We start from the raw sequence: 23,673 nt of genomic DNA, 5'->3' as shown, positions 1-23,673 counted from the left end.
TTTTGCACGAAAGAGTGATAAAAACACACGTTACATAGAGGACGTTCTCAGATCTTTGGTTGCGGTCACAGCCATGGATAAACGGCGCGTCATTTCCGGATCAATTGTTTACAGAGAAGTGTATATACCTTAATTCGTCGGCCAGGATGTTCTTTTCTTCCGTCCAATACCACCATGTCAGATCTTGAGGAGACCGAGCCTAGAAAGTCAACATCAACGTTGCTCAACGGCAACCACACATTCCCAACATTCTATGCTTGCTACTTATTGCGGTCGAAAGCGACACCAAATTCTAACAGGACTTATGTGAGCTGGATTCTTCTCATCTCTGCGCTTGAGGCTGACTTATCTTTGAGGTCAGGTGGGCTCCACGCCAAATCCCCCTCGACGCATACGGCAGCATAATGGAGAGCTAAAGCAAGGGGCTTGGAAGACATCTAAGCATCGCCCCTGGGTGAGTGATAAGCGAGGTGATAATAGCTGATACTTGTAACAGGAAATGCAGATGATTGTCTATGGGTAAGTCTGCCATACCAAATTCATTGCTGAATTCAACAGATTTCCGAGCAAGCTCACAGCGCTACAAGTGAGTGTGTCTCATGCGCTGCAGACTGCTGATATGCTCAAAGTTTGAGTGGGCATGGCAAAAACCCGAGTTATCTCGGCATTTGCGGAATACGGACCCCCATACTGGGGAAGACAATGGTCCCATCTTTAGCAAAGACGCAAAGCGAAATTGGGTAGAACGGAAACTAGCGTGAGTGGATGATTACGAAACCCGTTTCGCTGAAAGGACCAGTGTCGCGCATGCTCTTCTGACCACTTCTCCCTTCAATCGCTTACCACTTCATCTGCGATTTTTCGTTCAAGAAGTGCACGATATGTTCCAAAATCTCGAAGTGAGGGATTCTTGCCCAGGATCATCGAAACGAACGAAGAAAACGACCAACCACGCCTGGACTCCTCTGCCTCTTCCTGAAACCGTGACTTCTATCTTGGATCTCGGCGGCGTATCAGGCTCGACAGGTCTGCGAAGGCAAAGTACTCAAGGAGTGCAGAGCGTGGACGGCCCAATAGATGTTAATGATACAGCGTTTCGACAAGGTCAAAGTGTCTGGGGGAAGTGGAAGATCATGGAGCAGAAGAACTTAGAGACGCAGGGACTGAAGTGCGATGAGTGTCATGAGAAAGTGGACCACTCAGTAAGTCTAATCTCGTATGGCCATCGCTGATCAACTAGAAACACTTGTCCTTCGCGCTATGCCCCTTGGATCCCGCTTGCATGTACAAAGCACATCTCCCCTGCCTAGCGACTATGTTTCTAGAGCAGACATCCCATGTCCTGCCTCGCTCTGGCATGTGTCCGAGCTGTGGAGGTAATTTGGAATGGGGTCAAGTCATCCGAGCGTGTTATGCTCGTCTAGAGGGAATCCAAAGGGAACATGAGGAAGCGTTGAAAGTCGCCAAGAAAGCTGTGCGAAGAAGCCAGCGTCGTAAAAAGGATACTGCGATCACGGAAGACGAGGAAGAGCCAAGTGAAGCCTCACCAGTAGCTCATAAGATTGGGTCAATCATGCTGGACACCCCGCCAAAACACGGTCTGAATAGAACCCCTTCAGATATCCTAGATGAAGAAGCGAGCACCCGGGCGAAGAGGATAGCGCAAGACGACAATAGTGATGAGGAAGAATGGCAGACGTTCGAGAAGAAGATGATGTCCATACCGTGAAATGCATACGACTACCTTGCCACATCCTCACGGTTCTACACTTCACTTTGTCCCTTCCTGCTTATTGTCTTTCAAATCAAGCCTGTCTAGCACCTTGATTATGTCCGGGTCCGCCTCGTCTGCTTTTTCCTCTTTGCCTTGCTGTCTACTATCTTCGCCCTTGGAATCTTCCTTGTTGTCGACGACTGCTGGCTCCTCATTTGAAGTCTCCGTAGGAGGGGTTTCTAGCGATTCAGCATCATCTTCCTCTTCGTCTGATGTGACATAATCTTCCCAATCGAGCTACATACAGTACCATCAGCATAAACTCTATCGACCAGATACTCAACCACTCACATAGTCATATACCACTCTCACTATCAAGCTACAACTCGGACATATAGCGATCTCTTCTCCGTCCCGAAGTTGACCTTTTGATATTTCGAATCTATCGCCACAGGGACAAGGATAATGGAAAAGCTTGGCCACAGGATCCCAAGCGAAATCTTCAATCTCGAGCTCGTCGTAGTAGTTTGGCATGACGGGTGGAATCAATTGTCATATAATGGGTAAGCGATGAGCCCAAAATATGACCGTTAGCAAGAGCGGCAACTCAAATGGAATCAATAAAAAGAAAACAAAAACCACGAGGTTTAATAAGATGAATGAATATTTAAATGGGGGTAGAAACTAAATGATGACGGCATAGTCTCAAGTGAGGCCCCACATTCACACGCCCCACGGTGCATCTTTAAAGCATTCCTCAATCCCAACGTCATGCACCGACCAACATTCAACATTCCCTTGATATACCACAACACATTATACATTATTACCATCTAATCTCTTTACTTCATCCTCAACTTCATATCCGTTCGAAAATGACTTCCACTACCCAAATGCCCACAGACGGTAAGTCACGTTACGAGCCGCACTGCGTATTTCGCTCATCAGACTTATAGGTACCGGCGTCCTCTTATCTGACCCATGGTGAGTAGCCCTCTCATTTGACCTTTGAGTAACAACACTGCTGACAACCCCTACAGGCTCGAGCCATTTAGTCCTGCATTGCGGGCGCGTTATGATGCGTACAAGAAGCAGCTCGACAAAATCGAAACGCATGAAGGCGGTCTTGCTCACTTCTCAGAAGGATACAAATCGATGGGTCTTCAGGTTGATGAAAGTGGAGGTGTACGGTACCGAGAATGGGCTCCAAACGCTACCGAAGCTCGACTGATTGGAGAGTTCAGTAAGTCTCGAACTGCGACTAGACTGTAGCTAATACTCTAGACAATTGGTCTCATTCCGCAAACCCTATGACAAAGTCTGCTTTTGGGATTTGGGAATGTTATGTTCCGCCTAAATCACCAGGCGTCTGTGCTATTCCACACGACTCCATGATAAAAATCTCCATGACCCTTCCTACAGGTGGCTCAATTGATAGAATCCCAACCTGGATATCCCGTGTTACTCAAGATCTTGCTATATCCCCAATATATGAAGGCAGATTTTGGAATCCACCTAAAGAACAGATATACCAGTTTAAACACGGTCACTCGACGAGATCCACGGAAGGCTTGAAAATATACGAGGCTCATGGTAAGTGTATTACAGGCATGATCAAGCTGACCTCTACAGTCGGCATATCTAGTCCTAATATGCGAGTGACGACATATAAAGAGTTCGAGACCGACGTTTTGCCCAGAATCAAGAAGTTAGGGTACAATTGTATACAAATGTAAGCAAGCCTTATCATCAGAATTACCGAGCTAATCGGTTAACAGGATGGCCGTGATGGAGCACGCCTACTACGCCTGTGAGTGTTACGTGCTTGGAACCCATCCCTGCTGACATCTGTTTTAGCTTTCGGGTATCAAGTCAGCAATTTCTTCGCTGCGTCTTCTCGTTATGGTAAGCTTCCTCAAATTGAGCTCGAAGCTGATCAATCGCTTAGGTACACCTGAGGAGCTCAAGTCTCTGATTGATAAGGCGCATGAGTTGGGCTTGACTGTTTTACTCGATGTAGTCCATTCACACGCTAGCAAGAACATCGAGGATGGGTAAGTTTTGACCAGAATTACAGGGCAGCCGCTGAATGTTTCCTCAGTATCAACGAGTTCGATGGAACCGATCACCTTTATTTCCACGGAGGTGCCAAAGGTAAACACGAATTGTGGGACTCTCGACTGTTCAATTACGGCCATCATGAAGTGCTCCGATTCCTTCTGTCTAACCTGCGATATTGGATGGATGTCTACATGTTCGACGGATTCCGGTTTGACGGTGTCACCAGTATGATGTATACTCATCACGGTATCGGTACCGGTTTCTCAGGTGGGTCCAAAGAGATAGCCGAGCTCTGCTGACCTTCTTAGGTGGTTACCACGAATACTTTGGAGAATCGGTCGATCTCGAGGCTATGGTCTACTTGATGTTGGTGAGTACCTTATCTTCCTTCTCTTGCATCTAGCTGATTTACCTGCAGGCCAACCAAATGCTTCATGAGCTCTATCCGAACGTAATCACTATTGCAGAAGATGTTTCTGGCATGCCAACTCTGGGTCGTCCAGTATATGAAGGAGGTGTAGGCTTCGATTACCGTCTCTCCATGGCTGTACCCGACATGTGGATCAAAATGCTCAAGGAGCAGACCGACGATGAGTGGGATATGGGTAACGTGGCACATACCTTGACCAATCGTCGACACTTGGAAAAGAGCGTCTCATACGCTGAAAGTCACGATCAAGCCCTTGTTGGTGATAAGACTTTGGCATTCTGGCTGATGGACAAGGAAATGTGTCAGTCGCACTTCTCTCCTCCTTAACGGTTGACTAACAAGACCCCGTCATATAGATGAAAACATGTCTGACCTTTCGCCCATGACACCGGTCATAGACAGGGGTCTCTCACTACACAAACTGATCAGGTGCGTTTCGCAATTCGCCTTCTTCTTCGCTGACTTTTCACTTAAGATTCATCGTGCACACATTGGGAGGAGAAGCGTACTTGAATTTCGAAGGTAACGAGTTTGGTCATCCAGAGTGAGCCAATCCGTTCAAGTCCAGTCTGTTCCAGCTAATAAATCATATGCTTAGATGGATGGACTTCCCGCGAGAAGGGAACGGGAACTCATTCGCCCACGCCCGTCGTCAATTCAATCTTGTAGACGATGAACTTCTTCGTTACAAGTACTTGAACGAGTTCGACGTCACAATGAATTGGCTTGAAGACAAGTACAAGTGGCTTAGTTCTCCTCAGGTACGCCTTCCGTGGCACTCTGTAAGCTTAGCATGGCTGACAATGCACTTAGGCATACGTCTCTCTAAAGAACGAAGCTGATAAAGTCATCGTATTCGAGCGAGCGGGACTGCTTTTCATTTTCAACTGTACGTTTATACTTTAAACGCCACCATACTCAGATCCGCTCACTATGCATATGCAGTCTCGCCGCAATCCTTCGCTGATTATCGTGTCGGAGTCGAGACCCCAGGGGAGTACAAGGTGATCCTTTCAAGTGACGAAAAGAAGTTTGGAGGACACGAAAGAATTGATCTTGCGGGGCGCTACTTCACTACTCCGATGGAATGGAACGGCCGCAAGAACTGGGTGCAGGTGTACTCCCCCTCGAGAACCGTGCTAGTTTTGGGTTTATAGAGCATCATCACGGATAGACGGACGCGAATATGTAGCAAAATGAAAGAATGACTAAGACGATGCATCGAATATTGACCCATGTTGTAACGATGCAGACCGAATTGCAAAATACGAAAGCCCAAAGCAAAGTCGTGCTTAGCTTTTCAAACAAAAAAATATCAATGTCATGATGCGCAACTGATTAATAATCATGGTCGCGTGGTGGATATCGACCCACGGTTTGAGGGGTATGCTTGATGGAAGATCCGTTGGCTGATTTCGAACCTGATCTGTTACCATTCCTCAAACCTTTTTGGCGTTTCATTGACAAATCAGTTCCAGTCCCAAGCTTCACACGCCCTGTATCATCGGCATTTTGCAGACTATTCAAGACGAAGCTGAAGGTCAACCAGGAGAAGGCGTAGCCGGGACTGGTTGATGATTTGCATTTGCCAAGACCCTACATTTCGCTATTGCTGTTAACATTGCTACAGTTGATTGACTTTCATGCAAGACTTCCACACCAAATCTGCACTGCACTGCATGTAAGGTGTGTTCAGTTCTGTGGATCTAGCCCAAATCCCACCAAGCTTTTACCTGGCTGTAACCCTCCGGTCAATAAACCTTCAGTTTTCGCCTGTCTTGTATATTAAGTGTTTGATCCAGTCCAAACTGTAACAGCTAGAGGCATGTCTCAGTGTATGCTACAGAGAGTCCCTTCAATTAAGTACTGCATACCAACAATCAAGCAAGCACATGTTCATGCATACACCTTCAGCATGCCATTTGCGCATATCATCGTCTTGTAACAATCTATCTGTCCTGGACCGGACCCTTGGTAAAAACGACAGATAGAAAGTGAAAGTTTAGTAGCTTGAGAATCAACTTTGAGATATGTCTCAGAGTCAACTCTGAGATACGTCTCAGGAATTTTTCTTAGATGCATGCGCCTCAGAGATTTCTCTTAGAAACGTCTCAGAGGTTACTCTCAGATGCGTCTTAGAGATTGTTCTGAGATCTGTGCAAGAAGTTATTCTGAGAGTCTCCTAAGATAGTCAGTCAAAATAGATGATGTGGGGCAGGTCAGAACACATCTGTATATCACTTCTGGCCACACCTCTGTCGTCTCAACTGCTGCCCGGACTGTTGAATAAAGATTTGACATGATGGAGTAGAGGATTAAGAAGAAACATAATTTAGGAATAACACAATTTTTTGTGAGTGTCAGCTATAGAAATAGATCTCTGCCTCACGACAGGCGGCATTATCTAAAGCAATGACAAGCATACTTTCAACAACTACATCACCTTCTATCCCTTTGAACACATTTATCCTTGGTTTGGATCTTTTGATCAACTTACATGTTGATTTCCAGACTTGTGTGACTGTATCAAACATTCAAAAGCTGCTTTTTCTTGCCAAGGTAAGAAATCGAGCATGGGTGATATAATATTGCTCCAATATTTTTTAGGTCTTCGAGGTCTGACATATGACTGTTTGATCACACTATGCATGAACACTGTGCCAAAGAGGCCAACACAAGATGAATACTGTGGTACAAAACCTGGTGGCAATAGGTAACCTATTCCAGCAATATTCTCATTCCAGTCCGTATTCCTCAAACTGGGTCATTGGACTGCAGTCGTAGATTGCTCAGAAACTACTCCACCGGATCAGATCATTGCCATAGCACTTGGCGGGTTTGGCCTCATGAGTAATAAGCTGGGATTAAACCAGAGCGACCTTGAGTCAGTCCACATTGATTGACCTTTGGGGACCTCCCAGGACACCTCCTAGACATGGTAATTGCTATTTCTTGGCGGTTGATGACGACTTCACAAGAAAGATTCATTTAACACTACTGAAACAGAAGTCAAAAGCGTTTTAGCAATCAAAAACTACATTAGAATAGCAGGAAAACATCACAACTCCCTGTCAACCAGAATGAGTCTGATCTATGGCGAGAATTCATGTCAAACTTGGCCAGGAAATACTTCTTAACCAAGGAATCATACATACAGCAATTGCCCCTGGTGGTCATGCGTAAAATACAAGAGGAGAACGAGTTCATTTGATAATACTCAATGGTAACAGGACTCTACCAAAACAAACCTCCCTTGAACATTTTTTGGGCTGAAGCTGCTATTTGTACATCATCTTCTAGAAATTGTGCACAACTGGTAGACAAAAGCTATTTCTTTTGGAAGATGGTTTGACAAGAAGCTCAAATTTGACAGACTTCAAAGTTCTGGTGAGAAAATCAAAATACAAACAAGTTAGAACTCAGATATAAAGAAGGTGAATCCAGGGTTATGCCAATGATCATAGTCCATCTGACTATAAAATATTTGATATTCAAGATAAGAGGATTAAGATAACAAGAGAAGTGGTATTCAACAAAGAAGAAACAGTGTCAAAAGCGGTCATAGAAACAAATACTCCATCTTCAGCAAAAAAAATTCACCAGCTCAGGTGTCAAAATTGACTTTACTGCCAGAATTCACAAATGAAGTGTCAAATGTGCCAAAGGTGTCAAACCAACGACTTCCCAACTGTCCTTGCCAGCTACTTAGGTTATTGTCAAGAGTTGATTCTCAAAATCGCTCAAATTCACCTGATCCAGTAGAGCAAATTGACACAAGTCATGAAAACGTCACAGATAAACAACTCGATACCAGTGAAGAATCAATTGATCCATTACCTATCACAGATGATTATGCTATTGCCATGGCAGCCATGTCAACTTTATTTCATCAAAGTTATAAAGAAGCTTTATCATCTGGTGATCAGCAACAATGGAATTTAGCAATCAAAAATGAATCAGAAAAGATGAGCAAATATAAAGTATGGGAAGTTGTCAATAGACTGATAATATGCATACACTTCAGAGAAAGATGGGTTTACTTCAAAAAAATTGATGGAGAAAATGGTCAACCTTCAAAGTATAAAGCTAGACAGGTTGCCAAATGTGTTGGTGTAGATTATTGATGTACTACATGCTGGTGTAGCTAATGAGGATCCACATAGAGTATTTTTATCATCAGTTGACCATTTGGACTTAGAATGTGATCAAGTTGATGTTATTGCAGCTTTTTTCAAGGGAGAGTAAAAAGAAACAATTTATTTAGAACCGCCTGAAGGAAGCAATATTCCTGCAAATAAAGTCTTATTACTTAGAAGATTGTTATATGGACTTGTACAATCACCAAGATGTTTTAACAAAGAATTGGATACTTGGTTGAAGTCACAAGGTTTGACACCAACTAGATTTGACTCTTGCTTATACATCAAACGGTGAGAGGGGAAGTTACATGAATAAGCACACCATCTTCCATATCCTCAATTGGTTGGTTCAATCTTATATGTCTCAACAATCTCAAGACTAGACTTGTTACATGCAGCAAGTGTTTTATTAAGATATAGTTATAAATGGAATACTTCTCATTGGCAAAGCTGCAGAACATTGTTTAAGATATATTAGAGGTCCTTCAGATTTGACCTTAACATCTAGATCAAGTCAAGTAAAAGAGTTGTACTTGGATATGTGGATGCACATTGGGATGGAGACTTAGACGCTAGAAGGTCTACTACTGGTTACATCTTCAAATTTTAATGGTGGTGTAGTTGCCTGGACAAACTGTAGCTTTGTCAACAACTGAAGCATGACAGAATATGAGATGTACATATATTGCATATACAAAGTATAAAAGGGAAAGAATAAGTAAAGATAAGACAATTAAGCTTAAGTACAAGTAATAACGTACTAGTGAGACGCGCCTCAGGATTAAGCAGAGTTTGGTACAGACAAATGTGGCATTAGATCACTCATTCCGACACTCACCAAGCCTTCTAAAAAGCCTCTTAGAACTTTTCCATGAGAAAATCTGGTCCCTGTAAAAGGTATAACCTTTCCCTCCACGGTTCAGATTATCGATAGTCACACAAAGTAGTTGTACCCATAAGTTATAATCATAAGTTTCATAGCCTTGTAGTAGATACTTTTGTAAACTACTCACTGAACCCTGTTTGAAAGACTACTTATCATCAATCCATCACATTTTCTTCAACCCACTGCAACTTATTGGATCCATCTGAGTTGTATATTGCTGTCCAACCATGTCACAAGTCCCACAAGTTTGACCATGTGGTAAACCTCAAGCTGGTAAACTTTCACTTTCTATTTGTCTTGTATACCAAGGGTTTGATTCAGGACGGATTGTAACATGTCACTTGATCGGGAGAGAAGGTGAATGACAGCACCATATCAAGTATCTGTGGACCATTAGAAAAGACCCTAGCAGACTCATGAACAAAATCTGCACCTGCAGATTTATCAAAGAAATCTGGAAGGTTCACTTGACACTGGAAGGCAAATGGAACAAGGGAGAGTGTTTGTATATTGATTCATTACCACTTCTGACACCACTCTTCCTTCTTGCAAGGTGCACCTCTGTCTCTATACTTGTACAATCAGCTTGGTTTTCCATCAAAATTGTCTTTTGCATCTTTCTCCATTTGTCATGCATCAGATATGTATCTTGACAAGCAGAGCCGAATGGGTCAGTATGGAGAATTGTACAAAACAACGGCCAAAGGTATCACTCGATGAGAACCCGTTGTATCGGATGTTACAAGGAAGCCCATCAGAAAGTAGCAAGGTGAACGAAGGGCTCAAGTAAGCGATAGCTAGCGCACGGCTCAGTGGTCCCGCCAGTGCTTGAGGTGTGGACCGCATATACGGGTTGACAGGACTGATCGATTAGAATCCTTAGCATGATGGTCTCTCAACCATCCAAAGGGATACCGGGTCATATGGGGATGGCGGAAGGACAAACACCAAGGGGGATAGGCTTGATACTCAGAGTTAGAGGATCCCCAAGCTCGACACCAATTGGTACAGTGAGTAGACCGTTGAATGGATCTCAAATTATGGTAGTCACCTCTTGTCGGCTGACAGCTGTAGGTCATTGTCAACCGAGGCCCATGACCGAACGAGAGCAACGAGGATAAGTTGAGGCCAAAGCGAATTTACGGCGAAATTTGCGGATATCAGCTCGATATTAGCGGCAGTACTAAGGTGATACCGCTGAATTGATGCATTAGCACGGTGTTCAAATCGGGCTGGAATGCTCGACCAGTATCGCGTACCGAGAGCCAAGACGAGCAAGTGGTGTCGCCATCAAGTCATGTAGGTCATGAACCGGGTGTCCCTTCGTGATTCTTGTCGTTTCGAAAAGCCGCGACGTCGGCTGCGGCTGTCCGGACCTCGTCGGCAGGCATCGGAGGGTGTTGTGTGATGTAGATGACACTGACCACAGCAAGCGGTTGTAGGCGGCAGCGACGAGTTGATTCTGCGATGTCTGGTCGAGATTCCTTGATTAGATCGAGGTCAAGCTGATGATCGTGTCCTAGACTAGATAACGCACGGCGCGGGAACTGCAGAAGACTGTGAGCATGTTCCCATAGCTCGATAGGTACATCACGCTCGTACGCCGAGCAGCGTATGCTTCTATTGTCGTTCTTTCAATAAGAGTTGTGATAATGATGACGACTGTAAAATAGGCTTCAGCGTAGAGGCTGAGAGAAGGCAATCAATCCTAAGCCTAGGCCTGACATCAGACTTATGTAGTACTACGATGGACAGGAGGAGTCCTCTAGGAGCGGGATCGACGGATAAGTGCTGGAAGCAATTCCAGCATGCAAAGCATTCAGGTGTAGATGAAGAATGAAAGATGAAGGAAGCTAGCAGAGTTTGTGAATTGAAATACTCTAGTCATAGAGAAGAGTAATCTGATGACGTCATGATATGCGCCATGACTTCCGAATTTGGTTACTCAACTTACCCGTAAAAGTAGAGCAGTGAATTACCGTAGCTGACGTCAACTTCGAGACATGGACACAAGCTTTGACATGTATACCAGAAAGCAACACTGATCTTTGACGATGTCTTCAAGTGTCTTCCTCTTTCTCTACTTCCGTTTCCCTTCCTCAATTACCTATTATTCAGCTCTCAAAGCACCCGTCTTATACCACGGTGCCATCATTTGAACACACCTTTCACTGACTAAAAAGTCGCGCTGAATTCAGGCAGTTAACCAGATAGAGAATCTACACCAGCAACATGTTCCCGGTTCTGCCTCGTGGAGCAGGCAATCCAGATAACAACGACTCTAACTTCCGACCCCTTGATAGATATGCTGATACACCAGATGATGGTCGAGCTTCAACTAGAAGGAGCATCGAAAGCGGTGGCAGACACATTGCTCCATCGACTCATGCATCAACTCGTGCAGATGACCTTAGAGAATATCAAATCGCCATTATTCAGTCCAGAGGCAAGTCAAAACAGCTACACATGCGCCATGGCTGATTTCAAGGTAGGTGCCGGTGAGGAACTTGGTATAGCTGCGCACAGTCTCAAGACAGGACATGTAAGCACTCTGACGCTCTCCACCTTGATTCTCGATACTGATCTATACTCACGCACGAGCAGACTGTGATCACCCAAGCAAGTTTACTGTAAGAAAAGACTTCGAAGCAATCGCACTGATATGAATTTTCCGCAAGTTCGCGGATACGACATGTAAGGGCGCTTCCCATGCCGTTTCAGCTGATGCAGACTATTCAGCTTTCCACAAAACGATACAACATCTGACCATGTATACCCCATGTTCAATTATAATCCCCGACGGTAAACGTGTCAATGGGGAGACCTTGGCAAGCAGTACTCGTCTCATTGATCGATTGCAAGACACTTTCGAGCTTACCTGCGAGACCGTCCCTCGAGATTACTGGGTGAAGGATCTGGGTGAGGGACATCTGAGCTCACCGCTAGCGCACGCTTACATCTTGTCAGGAGCGGAATACATCAAAAAGCTTGGTGTACCTGGTGAAGCGAGGACTTCGACCCTCCTAGCCATTTCCGATAAGTAAATGCGGTCAACTTGTCTCCCAGATGATCTGCCTAAATTGATTTTGACCGAAGGTATTTCGCACTCTGTGCCACCTCCGCTCTCTTCAAGCATCTGGAACATGAAGATTTGCACTATAGCCGGGAAACTCTTCCAATTCGTTATGCAACTTCTGAAGGTTGGCTCTTACCTTTTATGATAGGCTTAACAGTGATCTAATACCGCTTCAGGAACTATGTTTATCGATACTGATACTGTCAAGAATCTCGAGCTCGTGGCTAACTCTTTGACTCACAAGATGACCGGTACTCTATACGGTAATTCATCTTCAAACTGATCAATATGGGGGACTGATTTTTGGTTGGCTAGGTGTCCTAAACCGATGTTTCACCCCCATGGGGTCTCGACTTCTGCGAAGTAACATATTGCAGCCATGTAATGGTAAGCGGTTCTGTTCAAAGATAAGTGACTGCTGAATTCGTGCTACTATCAGTGAGGGATACTATTCTGACCAGACTCGATGCTGTAACGGGTGGGTTCCATCCATTTGCATATTTGTGTCGCTTAAATGGATTAGAGCTTGTGTCGTCGCCCGAGAGGCTTAGAGATATACGTGACCGTATGGGCAAATTAGCCAACGTACGTCTTACCATTCCCGATCGATCCGCTGATAGCACTTGTGCAGACCGACCTTGACAGGCTGATCAACCAGGTCCGCATCGAAGAAGGCAATGCAGGCCCGCTACTAATGACTAGGCATCTCAGGCTACGAGGACCGGAACTCATGCTCGTATTGAAAACGTCACGGACTTTCGGATCTCGATCTTACTCCAGCTCGAAAAATTTGTCCAAGCAGTAAGAAATCTAACCGCTGAGCTCAATCATGGCAAGAGCAAGATGATGAAGGAGATACACGACGTAAGGCGATGGTTTTTATTCGACGGCTGATACGCCTCTGCAGGAGCTTGCCGATCCGGTACTTTCCATGATTCAGTCGGAAATACAGAGTAAGCAGCGACTGCCGATGACATAGCTGACACAAAGAATACCTCAACACCGACGGGACCGCCGCAAATCCCAAGAAAAAAGTTTCTTCAACAGCTCGCTTGTATGCCGTCAAGTCGGAATGCAATCAACTCCTCGACATTGCGCGTAAAACTTACAGAGAGAATCTCGATGATATTGAACAATGTAAGTTTTGAATAATCCAACAAGCGTGAACAGGCTGATCAGCTTTTAGTGAACAAGGACTTTTCAGGTGAGCATGACGTCGACACCGCAAACCTGACAATCTATGTAGAGCAATATGGCATATCCAGCAGACTTGAACCCGTAGCGAGCAAGTTTCGTTTTTGTATAAATAGTCAGGATCTGGAAGGCGGGAGATTACCTAGCGAGTGTATCAATCTTGATCGGAAGAAAAGCGGGTAAGTGGACCGACGAGGACTATGGTCATCGTCACACAAGATTGACCTTTGCTTTCAGCAAAATCGCGTTCACAACACATGAGCTGGTAGGTTGCCTTTGATCAACGAATTGGTCACTGATGGCAAAGCTCATGTCGTTCTTCAGCTCCAGCGCAATGCTAAATTGGAGCAGGCACAGCAAGAGGTCTTGTCTCTGAGTGAGGAGATCGTGGCGGCGCTGCTCACCTCCGTTATGGGAGACATCAGTGAGTTAAGCAAGAAGGTGACCAGCTGACGCGTAGGTGGGCTCTACAGTTGCAGTATAGCCGTGAGCAGTATAAACTAAGCTGCTGTTAGCTGAACTAAAGTATATAGATCGCAAAACTCGATGTACTAGCTGGTTTTGCCGAGATAGCTTCACGTAAGCCCAACTAGCTCCTTATGCCAACTGACGTGGTATCATCCAGACGGCGATTGCGGTATGATGAGCCCCGGTCCCGATCCGATGTGATATGTTGAGGCTCTGATATATGACCATAGTTCGTCCAGATTTCACGGACAATATTGCGGTAAGTGTTGCCTCAGCCAGCAGAAGATTTGGCTTACTCACTCACCACACAGGTTCGGGCCGGACGACACCCAATCCTTGATAGGACCCTGGATACCGACGAGTGTGTTCCCAATGACATGTGCGTGATTACTCTATAATCAACTTATCGAGCTGTTTCTGACTCATTGTAGCTATGTTGTCCGGGGTCACGCTTCTTTCCAACTCATACAAGGCCCGAAGTAGGTTCGTCTCACTGGAATTCCTACGATGCGTGATGACAGTGACGACCATCAGTATGTCTGGAAAAAGTACATTCCTTCGACAAGTTGGACTGTTGACCGTACAGGCAATGCTTGGCTGCTAGTGAGTTCAGACCGCGAACAACATGAATTGACGTTTCACAGTGTGCCAGCCCGTTACGCCAACTTCATACTGCCTGATGCTTTGCTCAGTCGACTGTCGAACGATGGCAAGTACCGACTCTCTGAGACTGGCGCTGATTATTACGCTTGTAGATTCGCTCGAGAAGAATCTGTCTACATTTGCATCTGAAATGGCCACATCTGCGATGATCCTAGGTAAACGGCTTATCGAACCAATGTCATATCACACGTCACGATGCTGATTACAGACAACAGGGCTTGCAACACCCAAATCTTTAGTCCTCGTCGATGAGGTAAGCAGGTCCGGCTGTGATTTCCGACTGACCACTGGAAGCTTGGACGCGGTACGGCCCCACTTGAAGGACTGGGCTTGGCTCAAGCAATTGCCGAGTGCTTGATCGAACGTAAAGTGAGTTCCAGGGCTTGTGGCACAAACTCACGATCCAGGTCTTCGTTTTCTTCACGACCCACTTCCACGATCTAGCTACTACCTTCGGAGCTTTACCCGGAGTTGTGAAGTGAGTTCAGACGGTATCGAGCTCCGCTGATTCCTTCTTAGAATGCATTTGAGAGTCGAAGTAAGTTTGTGGGTCCTGATTACAGACACTACTTTCTCACTTCGCTGCAGGACAATAGGGTGGGAGACAACAACGAGGCTTTCAGCTCTCATTTCCAGTATAAAGTCGAAGAAGGTCCAGCAATCTTGGAGCATTATGGTATGTGACCGCAGGATCATCAGTACACTAACAAGACTCACAGGCCTGGAACTGGCAAAATTGGCTTTCCTACCTTCAAAAGTCATGTCGCGTGCGAAGGAAGTAGCTACGAGGTTGAGCGACTTGGACAAGGAAGGTAAGTCGTTCTATTTGGTCCAAAATCATAAGCCTAGATCACAATTGGCAGGCCGAAACTCAACCGCATCTCACGCCTTGGTGAAGCGACGAAAAGTACTCTTCGAGGTGAGTCAGGAAATATGTCTTTTCGTGGCTTTGGTCTGAACTGGCCGGACAGCTTCGGGACAAGCTGGTGTATTTGCTCAAGAACTCCCATGGCGACAATACAGCGTTAGCCGCAACGTTACGAAATCTGCAGGAGGACACTATCGATGAGTTGAGAAAGACTTTCAAGGAATAAACATGTGTAGTATCGATGTCGTTGTAGAACCGGTTTCATTCTTTTATTGAATTATATGATATATGTATTCATTCTATGCTTCGTCACGTAATACAGACGGCCAATCTAATTCCTTACCAGGCCAACCTTCGCCCCCGTCCGCGATCAACGCGCGCTCCTGGACGACTCGGAGCTCCCTCAATCTCATTCGCCTCGCTTTGCGTTTCGGGTCTTTTGGATTGATAGGATTGATCTCGTCCAGCTCCACATCAGATGGGATTGCAGAGCCTTGTGGCTCCGAAGGTGAGTGATGAAGTGGTCGAGGAGTAGCAGTACCAGATGTGCCAGTCTGTATGAGCGAATAGATGTGTGTTCGGAGCAGAATTTGTTGTACGGTTAAGAGCGCTTTGGAGACGGCATGCGCTAGAGGTGGTAGGCTGGATTGGGATTCGGGGTTCTTGAAATGAGCCAAAACCATTGCAGAGAAGAGATCACCGACACCCGAGAAGTATCCTCGTATGGTTGGTAATGCGAAAGCCCATGTTCTCATGCTGTCGTCTTGCCATGAACTTGCGAAACACACTAGGACTTCATCTTCAGGCTTGCCTACACCCACGGCATCATACCACGGAGGGAAGGGGTCGGGGAGCAGCCGTAAATAGGATTCTGGAGGGGACGGAAGATCAAGGCTGGTGACTAGGGATATGGGCAGTGGGATGGATGAGAATGCGATGTGAGCCAAAGAGTTTGCAGTATGCAACTGTTGAAGTGCAGTGTGCAACGTTTCTATAGAGGTTATATTGATGCCTGAGAGTAATCTGAAAGGTCATCAGCTAGCTATTACAGTTAAGTAACAAGCCTTCACCTACTCTACTTCGAATTGATTAGGTGTAATGATACTAGCTAACTTCAGCATTTCCTTATATATGGGAACTACGTCTTGCGACACGTATAGACCAGTGCCCATGTCGCCCATTACGGCTAATTAATTTTGAAGTGTGTCCGTTAGTGCTATCGAGGGCCAAAAGAGATGTGGGCAATACGCACGGTCTAGCACATATAGTGTCTCCGGGTTATTGTCCTTCATCCTACGTATCTGCTCCGCTACCACTTCCAATGCTTCCGCGCCCGGCACGTAACCCGTCAGTATACGGGAATGCGCAACCAAGCCATTCGTTATGAGTCCTTCGAAGATGGATGTGAGCTGCTCAGGAGTTGTCTTATGACCATTCGTATGACCGTAACCTGCAACATCAGCTTTGTCCTTCAACGTCTATACCCACCTGTATGATTCGAGAATTGCACAGTGTTTACTACGTCCACATCATATCCTAATGTTTGTAGTGGAAAGGTTGCGGCTCGATTACCTAGACGCTCAATCAATTAGCGGAAGGTGGTTGACACGGGAGGCTTTCTACGAACCAACATAGCCTGAAACGACGTGCGATTGAATAGACAGTACCCGTGATGGGTCAAGAGCTGTCATGCCTGAAAGAGAAGCTTCCAGTTGTAATGGCTGTGGTGAACGGTTTACGGATAAAGACAAGAGGTAGAAGATGCTTGTTGATAATCCGACTCGGCGGTAAGCCGAGAGTATAAAGAACAAAGTCGGTCAAGACCGAAGTTGCGCGCTTTAGTTGTAATTGTTCAATTATGAGAAGTGAATTCTTCCTTGCATTTTGTAATTATTGTACTACAAGTAATGGTTGTTGTCTATGCGCAGACTATATTATGCTAAATATGGAAGAAAATGCGATCAACATCGCAGCTACGACACCCCAAGCCTTCCTATCCTGGATTCTGAACGCGCAGATACCCCTAACGACTTTCCAATCTACTATTCATCCTTCAAACTTATTGCTTCTTTTCCGATTCGGATGATGAAGATGATTCTGATTCTGAAGAAGCAGACGATGATTCAGAGCCTTCGGAACCTCGAGATTCGGCGTTCCTCTTCTCGTAAACCTACGGAGTGCATTAATATTAGCTGATGACGAGAGCAGCCTTCTGTATCAACACTTACTTTTTGGAATAATCCAAGAGAAGCTTGTTGAGCAGCATCCAAGGCAGATTTAATATCCTCTGGCTTAACACTAGCATCACCAGCGGCACCCTTGGCAGCGATTTCTCGAAGTTCACCAAGGAGCTTCTTGACCTTCTCTCTCTCTTCCTTGTCAAGTTGAGATTCGAATTCGGCCATGGATTTCTCGGTATCGGTAACGAAACTTTCACCTCGGTTGGCCTCTTCGATGATTTGTCGTCGAGCTTTATCGGCTTCAGCGTATTTCTCAGAGTCAGCAATCATTTGCTCGATTTCGGAATCGGCAAGACCGGATGATGAGGCAATGGTCATGGATTGTTCTCTGTTGGTGGCCTTGTCGATAGCACCGACGTTGACGATACCATCGGCATCAATGTCGAAGGAGATTTGAATTTGAGGGACACCTTTTGGTGCAGGTGGGAGACCAGTCAGTTGGAAGTCACCAAGGAGCTTGTTGTCTCTGACCAACTCTCGTTCACCTTGGTACACCTTGACTTGAATAGCGGTTTGACCATCGGCGGCGGTTGAGAAGGTTTGCGATTTTTTGGTAGGGATAGTGGTGTTTCTGTTGATCAATCGAGTGAAGACACCACCGAGGGTTTCGATACCGAGGGAGAGAGGAGTGACATCGAGAAGGAGGATATCGGTGACGTTACCAGCGAGGACACCGGCTTGGATGGAAGCACCGATAGCGACAGCTTCATCAGGGTTGACACCCTTACTGGGTTCTCGACCAAAGACACCCTTAACGGTCTCAACGACCTTGGGCATTCGAGACATACCACCAACTAAGATGACCTCGTTGATTTCAGAAGCCTTGACACCGGCATCGCTCAAAGCCTTCTTACATGGGTCGATGGTTCGGTCTACAAGAGGCTTGACGATAGATTCGAATCTTGCTCTGGTGAGGTTGAGGTTTATGTGTTGAGGTCCATCAGCGGTGGCAGTGATGTATGGAAGGGATACATCAGTGGCTCCGGCACTAGACAATTCTACTTTGGCCTTTTCCGCGGCTTCTCGAATTCTCTGGATAGCCATTCGGTCCTTGGAAACATCGATACCGGACTCCTTCTTGAATTCGGCGAGAATATGGTTGACAAGCGCAATGTCGAAATCTTCACCACCAAGGTGGGTATCACCATTGGTCGACTTGACTTCAAATACACCCTTTTGCATTTCGAGGATGGAGATATCGAATGTACCACCTCCCAAATCGTAAACAGCAATGACGGCAGAATCAGTCTTGTCGAGACCGTAAGCGAGGGCAGCGGCAGTAGGTTCGTTGATTACTCGAAGAACTTCAAGACCAGCGATGGAACCAGCGTCTTTAGTGGCTTGACGTTGCGAATCGTTGAAGTAAGCAGGTACAGTGATGACAGCGTGTTTAACGGGTTTTCCGAGGTAGGCGGCAGCAGTGTCCTTCATCTTTCCAACAACGAAAGCACCGATTTGAGATGGTGAGTATTTTTCTCCTCGAGCTTCAACCCAAGCATCTCCGTTGGTGTGTGCAACGATCTTGAATGGTACATTTCCAATATCCTTTTGTACTTCAGCGTCTTTGAATTTTCGGCCGATCAACCTGCAAAATGGTCAGCGAACATCGAAGTATCTGCAAGAGGATGCTTACCGTTTAGAAGCAAAAATGGTGTTTTCACCGTTGACGACAGCTTGTCGTCTGGCTGGTTGACCGACCAATCGTTCTCCATCTGAAGAGGATTGTCAGTAAAGATACGTAAAATCTAGCAAATGGCTTACCCTTGGTGAAAGCGACCACGGAAGGTGTTGTTCGGGCACCTTCAGCGTTTTCTAATACTTTAGGAGCACCACCTTCGAATATCCTGCACACCAATGGTAAGTAGTAATTCCTTTACACGGGCTATCTGTCCCACTCACGAGACACAAGAGTTGGTTGTACCGAGATCGATACTGTGAATGGTCGTCAGCAAGGCGTTTGAAGAGGAACATCTGAATATGCTCACCCAACTACCGGTCCAGATACTTTTCCACTGTTGAATCTTTTGGAGGTGAGGAGGGGAGAGGTAGATCTCTGCACATACGTGAGTGGCAATAATGACGAAAAAATTAGTTGACGATCGACGACATGTGGAGGTTTGAGAAAACATCTACTTACAGCGACATTTCGCAAAGGACTAAGAGTCGAGCTTGATCTGAGAGAACGAGCGATCGAGTACATTTTGAATGCGTGTCGATGTTTTTTAGAGGGTTTGAGGGACAATGAGTAATAAAAGCTGAAAAGAGAAAGGTTGGAATATACAAATGAGTTGATTGATGATGAAAATACGAGTAAAAGGCGGAAAAAGTAAAAGTTGGAATATTCTGATCTAGCGAGTTCTATGATAATAACCAAAAAAATTGATGCCGTCGGAGTCAATCGGTAATAAACCTAAAACCTTAACATCACCCCCCACTTACTTGCACACCCCCTATGTTATGAATTACCGATGGTGGCGTAAGTGCTTTATTTTATTACATGCTCATAGTAATCTACAAATCTACAACGTATCCTATGGCTACTGTATGAAATTGATTGCAACGACTATATCGAGTGGCTTTCTACTCCTATCACTTGCACACCTTTTTTACGAGGGATAGCGTCTGTCAGTTGATTGCATCCTGTTCAGCCGCCAAATTAGCATTTGCCTTGCCTCGACAGTAGGTGAGACTTACCCCAAACCCGCACAGATTGAATCTCTTTACATCCTTCCAGAACATCTTTGATCGTGAAATCGGTCACTTGTCGGCACCATCCGATATCTAGATCTTTTAGGTGTTTACATGTAGCTAATTCAGCAAGGCAATCATTTGAAACTCCTTTCCAACCAAGCAAGTTGAGCTTTTCTACGGTGTTGCCGGAATGGGCGATCAGATTCCTCAATGAGTTATCTTGTAGATCGTGCCCTTTCTCTAGATCTATCCATTCTAGTCCTGGTCTACTTTTCTTCTTCAGTAGGGAGAAGTAATCCGCAACACCCTCATCAGTCAATTCTACCACATTGCGAAGAGACAGGCGGTGAAGGCGTGGGCAATGTTCAGCGATACCTGGTAAGACGACGTCGGTGAGATCGGCATTTTCTGCAAGGTTGAGTTCCTCTAATTGTCCACCAACAGCGGCGAGAAGAGCGATTACCGCATCATCCGTCAAAGGCGTACCAGCAGCTGACAAATCGAGATATTTTAGCTTTCTCAACGATTGTAAGATTGTGAGACAAGCGTCGTCGAGTAGACCAATTTCAGCTAAACGAAGCTCGACAAGGTTGGGACACGATTTGACGAGGATTTGGATGATTTCCAGATCGATTCTGGGAGACTGAGTGATAAGGAAACTTTCGAGACGCTTTCCAGTCGATTTGAGGAAGTTAATCCATCCGTCTTTACGAACGAGGAAAGGGGCAAAAAGCTCAATCCTTTTCAGTTGTTTCAATGACTTGCCCCAAGCAGTCATGGCGTCTGCTGAAAGTTGACCACACAGGTGAAGGTGGAGCGAAGTAAGCTTGGGACATAATTTTGCCATTGCAGTGAATGCCTCGGGTGTGAGCCCTATGTCATTGTCAGTGAAATCCTGAGAAAGGGTCTTCAACATGACAAGTCACTCACGAGTACAGTCATACATGGCGAGCGTATCCCTATCCGCGGAGTAGAATAATTGGGCTGTCTCCGGTGTTCTGAGATATGGTCAGCGCGAGGAAGACTGATTGTAGTCATGGTCATAATTACTCACAAACGTCGACTCTTCGATATGATTTTGCAGACTTTGTCCATATTGATACCACCTATATCGCCCAACTGATCTACGTCCTCGATGTATTTACCAATGATCTGAATTGTCAGTGTGAGTATGACATATGATACTTACTTGTATGCATAAATCTCCCAAAGCTAAGGCCCCCTTCTTCTGCTCATAGTGCACGACCTTGGCTCTATCTTCCTTCTTCCCCGGTGCTTTCTTCCTAATCGGTGCTTTCTTTACCTTTGCAAACGGATCCAAACCGAGAGTGTAGCAGCAGTTGACGCATAAATAGGTTGAAGCTTTGGAAGGGTGCTCCTTGGTATAGGCAGTCTGACAAACGACAATCAATATCGATCTATGAACAACTTATGCGCATGAAACATACTACTGTGAACCGCTTGGCACACTGACCACACTCCATAAACTCTCCAACAGCTCTCAGAGGTCCTGGAGCTACATTTTCCGCTGGAGCAATAACATTAGGCGTACTGCTCGGTTTACTAGATTCGACCGGCGGTACATCATTTGCGTCTAGATCATCCGAATCGATGGAAGCTGCTCGGTTTCTTTTGTTGAGAGGTTCATCTTCATCCGACTAAAAGCGAAAAGATCAGCCTCACTAACGTGAATATTAGGAGTATTGAGGTATGAGATAAAAGTAACTCACAACGACGCCTCTCTTCCTCTTTCTATTCTCATCTTTCAGTTCGACTGTACCATCACCGGCGTCTGTGGGACCAGCAATCACATTATGTGCCGTTACTGCACCGGCAGGATCGAGCTGATCTTGCGGATTGATAACTGGACCATCATGTGCGAGTGATGGCTGATCACCTTGGTTACCTGTACCATCTGCATTTAGTCCAGACGTATTGCCCCACGTAGTGATACGGGTAGCAGGTTCAACGCCGAGACCCTGTATGGAAACGTTAGTGATGCTAGCGACGCACTATGGGCTTTGGCTTACAGCAAGGAAAGAGGTCAAGGCGGAAGAAGGACCTCTTACGCCTCCTCCAGCTCTCCTGTTGCGGGACATTGTGGTACAGCGTGATAGCGATTCCGTCAAGTACGGTGGCAAATAGACAACGAAGATGGTTAAACCGACGATAAAAAGTGGACCAGGTGAAGTGGAGGTGAAGCAAAAGGAGTACACCAGAGTTGACGCGACTGCCACAGCTCAATCCATTACCTCAGTGGTGGACCGGCTTTATCGGGGAAACATTGGTAAACCATCTCCATGCCACGAGGGCAATCACACCTCTTCCCAGAGAGTGCCTATATTTGTTTCGTTAGGCTTGCCATTCCCTATGACTGAGCTAGACGAATTCAACCAATCCTTATACGGTTAAATCAATATCAATATCATATATCGTAGAAATCACCTTTGCACTCACATTGATTAGCATTTCTGTGGTCTCTTCTCTGTCACCACCGACTCTATTCCGCCTTAGACCCGTATCCCTTGCTTTCCAAAAACACTCTTCGATATGGCCAGTCATAGACCCGCAGTTCTCACCGACCAACCTTACACCGACCCTAACCCCCTTCCTTCATCCGTTCCTCACGTCGACGAATTAGGTGTCACATCTGCACCTCTGAAGAGTGCTTCGTTTTTTATAGGTCAGCACTGCAAGGATGTCAATGGTGAGTCTCGTCCAACCCGAGATTCAGATCAAATTGCTAAAGCTTTCATGTAGAGGACTTCATGCTATGTAAACAAGAAAACCGAGATCCAGCCCACTGTTTGTCGGAAGGTAGAAAGGTGACAAGATGTGCCGCGGATGTGTAAGTAGGGAAATTACCAAGCAGGGCCCTTGTTCATAATTGATTGGACTGTAGGATCGGCAAAATAAAAGAATCCTGTTTAGAGGAATTTAACTCTCATTGGCAATGTTTAGAAAAGAACAACCAGGTTTGTCACTTTTCTTATTGAATATGAGGTTTTTCGCTCATAATCTCCTCAGTACTTCCAAGCATGTCGAAAACCAGAGAAAGCACTCAACCAATGCGTCTTCACCAAATTAGTGAGTCTCTGGGATCATGGAATTTCGCTTACATTTTACAGAAACTCTCCAAAAACATTCCAGGTTCTCCAGAAGGTCAACCGCAGATCCACGAGAAATCATCACCAATCTTTACTCGAGTACAAAAGTAGAGGTATCATGACATGCAGCATATTA

General features: G+C 45.5%; 8 protein-coding genes across 8 annotated transcripts; 4 read left to right on the top strand and 4 right to left on the bottom strand.

The window, feature by feature from the left end:
- Window positions 1-174: 174 nt before the first annotated feature.
- I206_104087 (uncharacterized protein) lies at window positions 175-1,729 on the top strand (the record flags this gene model as incomplete). The annotated part of the gene is made up of 7 exons (XM_070202889.1): window positions 175-306; window positions 362-454; window positions 497-519; window positions 568-586; window positions 630-757; window positions 800-1,202; window positions 1,331-1,729. The coding sequence occupies 7 exons, from the start codon at window positions 175-177 to the stop codon at window positions 1,727-1,729; spliced, it is 1,197 nt and encodes a 398-aa protein (XP_070058990.1).
- Window positions 1,730-1,771: 42 nt separating this feature from the next.
- On the bottom strand, window positions 1,772-2,248 carry I206_104086 (uncharacterized protein; the record flags this gene model as incomplete). The annotated part of the gene is made up of 2 exons (XM_019156071.1): window positions 1,772-2,011; window positions 2,066-2,248. The coding sequence occupies 2 exons, from the start codon at window positions 2,246-2,248 to the stop codon at window positions 1,772-1,774; spliced, it is 423 nt and encodes a 140-aa protein (XP_019011029.1).
- A 341-nt stretch (window positions 2,249-2,589) lies between these two features.
- I206_104085 (1,4-alpha-glucan-branching enzyme) lies at window positions 2,590-5,362 on the top strand (the record flags this gene model as incomplete). The annotated part of the gene is made up of 15 exons (XM_070202888.1): window positions 2,590-2,620; window positions 2,671-2,698; window positions 2,755-2,957; window positions 3,080-3,446; window positions 3,493-3,524; window positions 3,572-3,619; window positions 3,663-3,768; window positions 3,816-4,027; window positions 4,084-4,145; window positions 4,194-4,506; window positions 4,562-4,634; window positions 4,681-4,749; window positions 4,804-4,966; window positions 5,019-5,094; window positions 5,151-5,362. The coding sequence occupies 15 exons, from the start codon at window positions 2,590-2,592 to the stop codon at window positions 5,360-5,362; spliced, it is 1,995 nt and encodes a 664-aa protein (XP_070058989.1).
- A 6,100-nt stretch (window positions 5,363-11,462) lies between these two features.
- I206_104084 (uncharacterized protein) lies at window positions 11,463-15,725 on the top strand (the record flags this gene model as incomplete). The annotated part of the gene is made up of 31 exons (XM_070202887.1): window positions 11,463-11,676; window positions 11,723-11,772; window positions 11,930-12,149; window positions 12,198-12,270; window positions 12,327-12,430; window positions 12,483-12,569; window positions 12,622-12,693; window positions 12,746-12,784; window positions 12,830-12,891; window positions 12,938-12,964; window positions 13,009-13,170; window positions 13,214-13,259; window positions 13,342-13,443; window positions 13,511-13,679; window positions 13,738-13,765; window positions 13,825-13,928; window positions 13,974-13,986; window positions 14,034-14,079; window positions 14,199-14,227; window positions 14,280-14,347; window positions 14,400-14,447; window positions 14,503-14,571; window positions 14,613-14,677; window positions 14,724-14,786; window positions 14,847-14,884; window positions 15,039-15,109; window positions 15,151-15,169; window positions 15,220-15,307; window positions 15,351-15,443; window positions 15,495-15,550; window positions 15,603-15,725. The coding sequence occupies 31 exons, from the start codon at window positions 11,463-11,465 to the stop codon at window positions 15,723-15,725; spliced, it is 2,448 nt and encodes an 815-aa protein (XP_070058988.1).
- A 73-nt stretch (window positions 15,726-15,798) lies between these two features.
- Window positions 15,799-17,190, bottom strand: I206_104083 (pyridoxal kinase; the record flags this gene model as incomplete). The annotated part of the gene is made up of 5 exons (XM_070202886.1): window positions 15,799-16,522; window positions 16,574-16,685; window positions 16,752-16,889; window positions 16,988-17,071; window positions 17,127-17,190. 5 exons carry the CDS (start codon window positions 17,188-17,190, stop codon window positions 15,799-15,801), a joined length of 1,122 nt encoding a protein of 373 aa, XP_070058987.1.
- A 368-nt stretch (window positions 17,191-17,558) lies between these two features.
- Window positions 17,559-19,939, bottom strand: I206_104082 (chaperone DnaK; the record flags this gene model as incomplete). Its single annotated transcript, XM_019156077.1, has 7 exons — window positions 17,559-17,669; window positions 17,728-19,324; window positions 19,373-19,451; window positions 19,501-19,583; window positions 19,639-19,671; window positions 19,725-19,792; window positions 19,877-19,939. 7 exons carry the CDS (start codon window positions 19,937-19,939, stop codon window positions 17,559-17,561), a joined length of 2,034 nt encoding a protein of 677 aa, XP_019011035.1.
- A 363-nt stretch (window positions 19,940-20,302) lies between these two features.
- On the bottom strand, window positions 20,303-22,529 carry I206_104081 (uncharacterized protein; the record flags this gene model as incomplete). Its single annotated transcript, XM_070202885.1, has 8 exons — window positions 20,303-20,379; window positions 20,434-21,303; window positions 21,361-21,428; window positions 21,485-21,549; window positions 21,620-21,823; window positions 21,879-22,088; window positions 22,161-22,409; window positions 22,461-22,529. 8 exons carry the CDS (start codon window positions 22,527-22,529, stop codon window positions 20,303-20,305), a joined length of 1,812 nt encoding a protein of 603 aa, XP_070058986.1.
- A 451-nt stretch (window positions 22,530-22,980) lies between these two features.
- On the top strand, window positions 22,981-23,648 carry I206_104080 (uncharacterized protein; the record flags this gene model as incomplete). Its single annotated transcript, XM_070202884.1, has 5 exons — window positions 22,981-23,137; window positions 23,191-23,278; window positions 23,333-23,405; window positions 23,458-23,502; window positions 23,559-23,648. The coding sequence occupies 5 exons, from the start codon at window positions 22,981-22,983 to the stop codon at window positions 23,646-23,648; spliced, it is 453 nt and encodes a 150-aa protein (XP_070058985.1).
- Window positions 23,649-23,673: the final 25 nt, after the last annotated feature.

The sequence above is a fragment of the Kwoniella pini genome, chromosome 5 (assembly GCF_000512605.2).
Source record: "Kwoniella pini CBS 10737 chromosome 5, complete sequence".
Classification (NCBI taxonomy): Eukaryota; Fungi; Basidiomycota; class Tremellomycetes; order Tremellales; family Cryptococcaceae; genus Kwoniella; species Kwoniella pini.
Note: the sequence above shows the minus strand (reverse complement) of the source record. Positions and strands in the feature narration are given on the sequence as shown.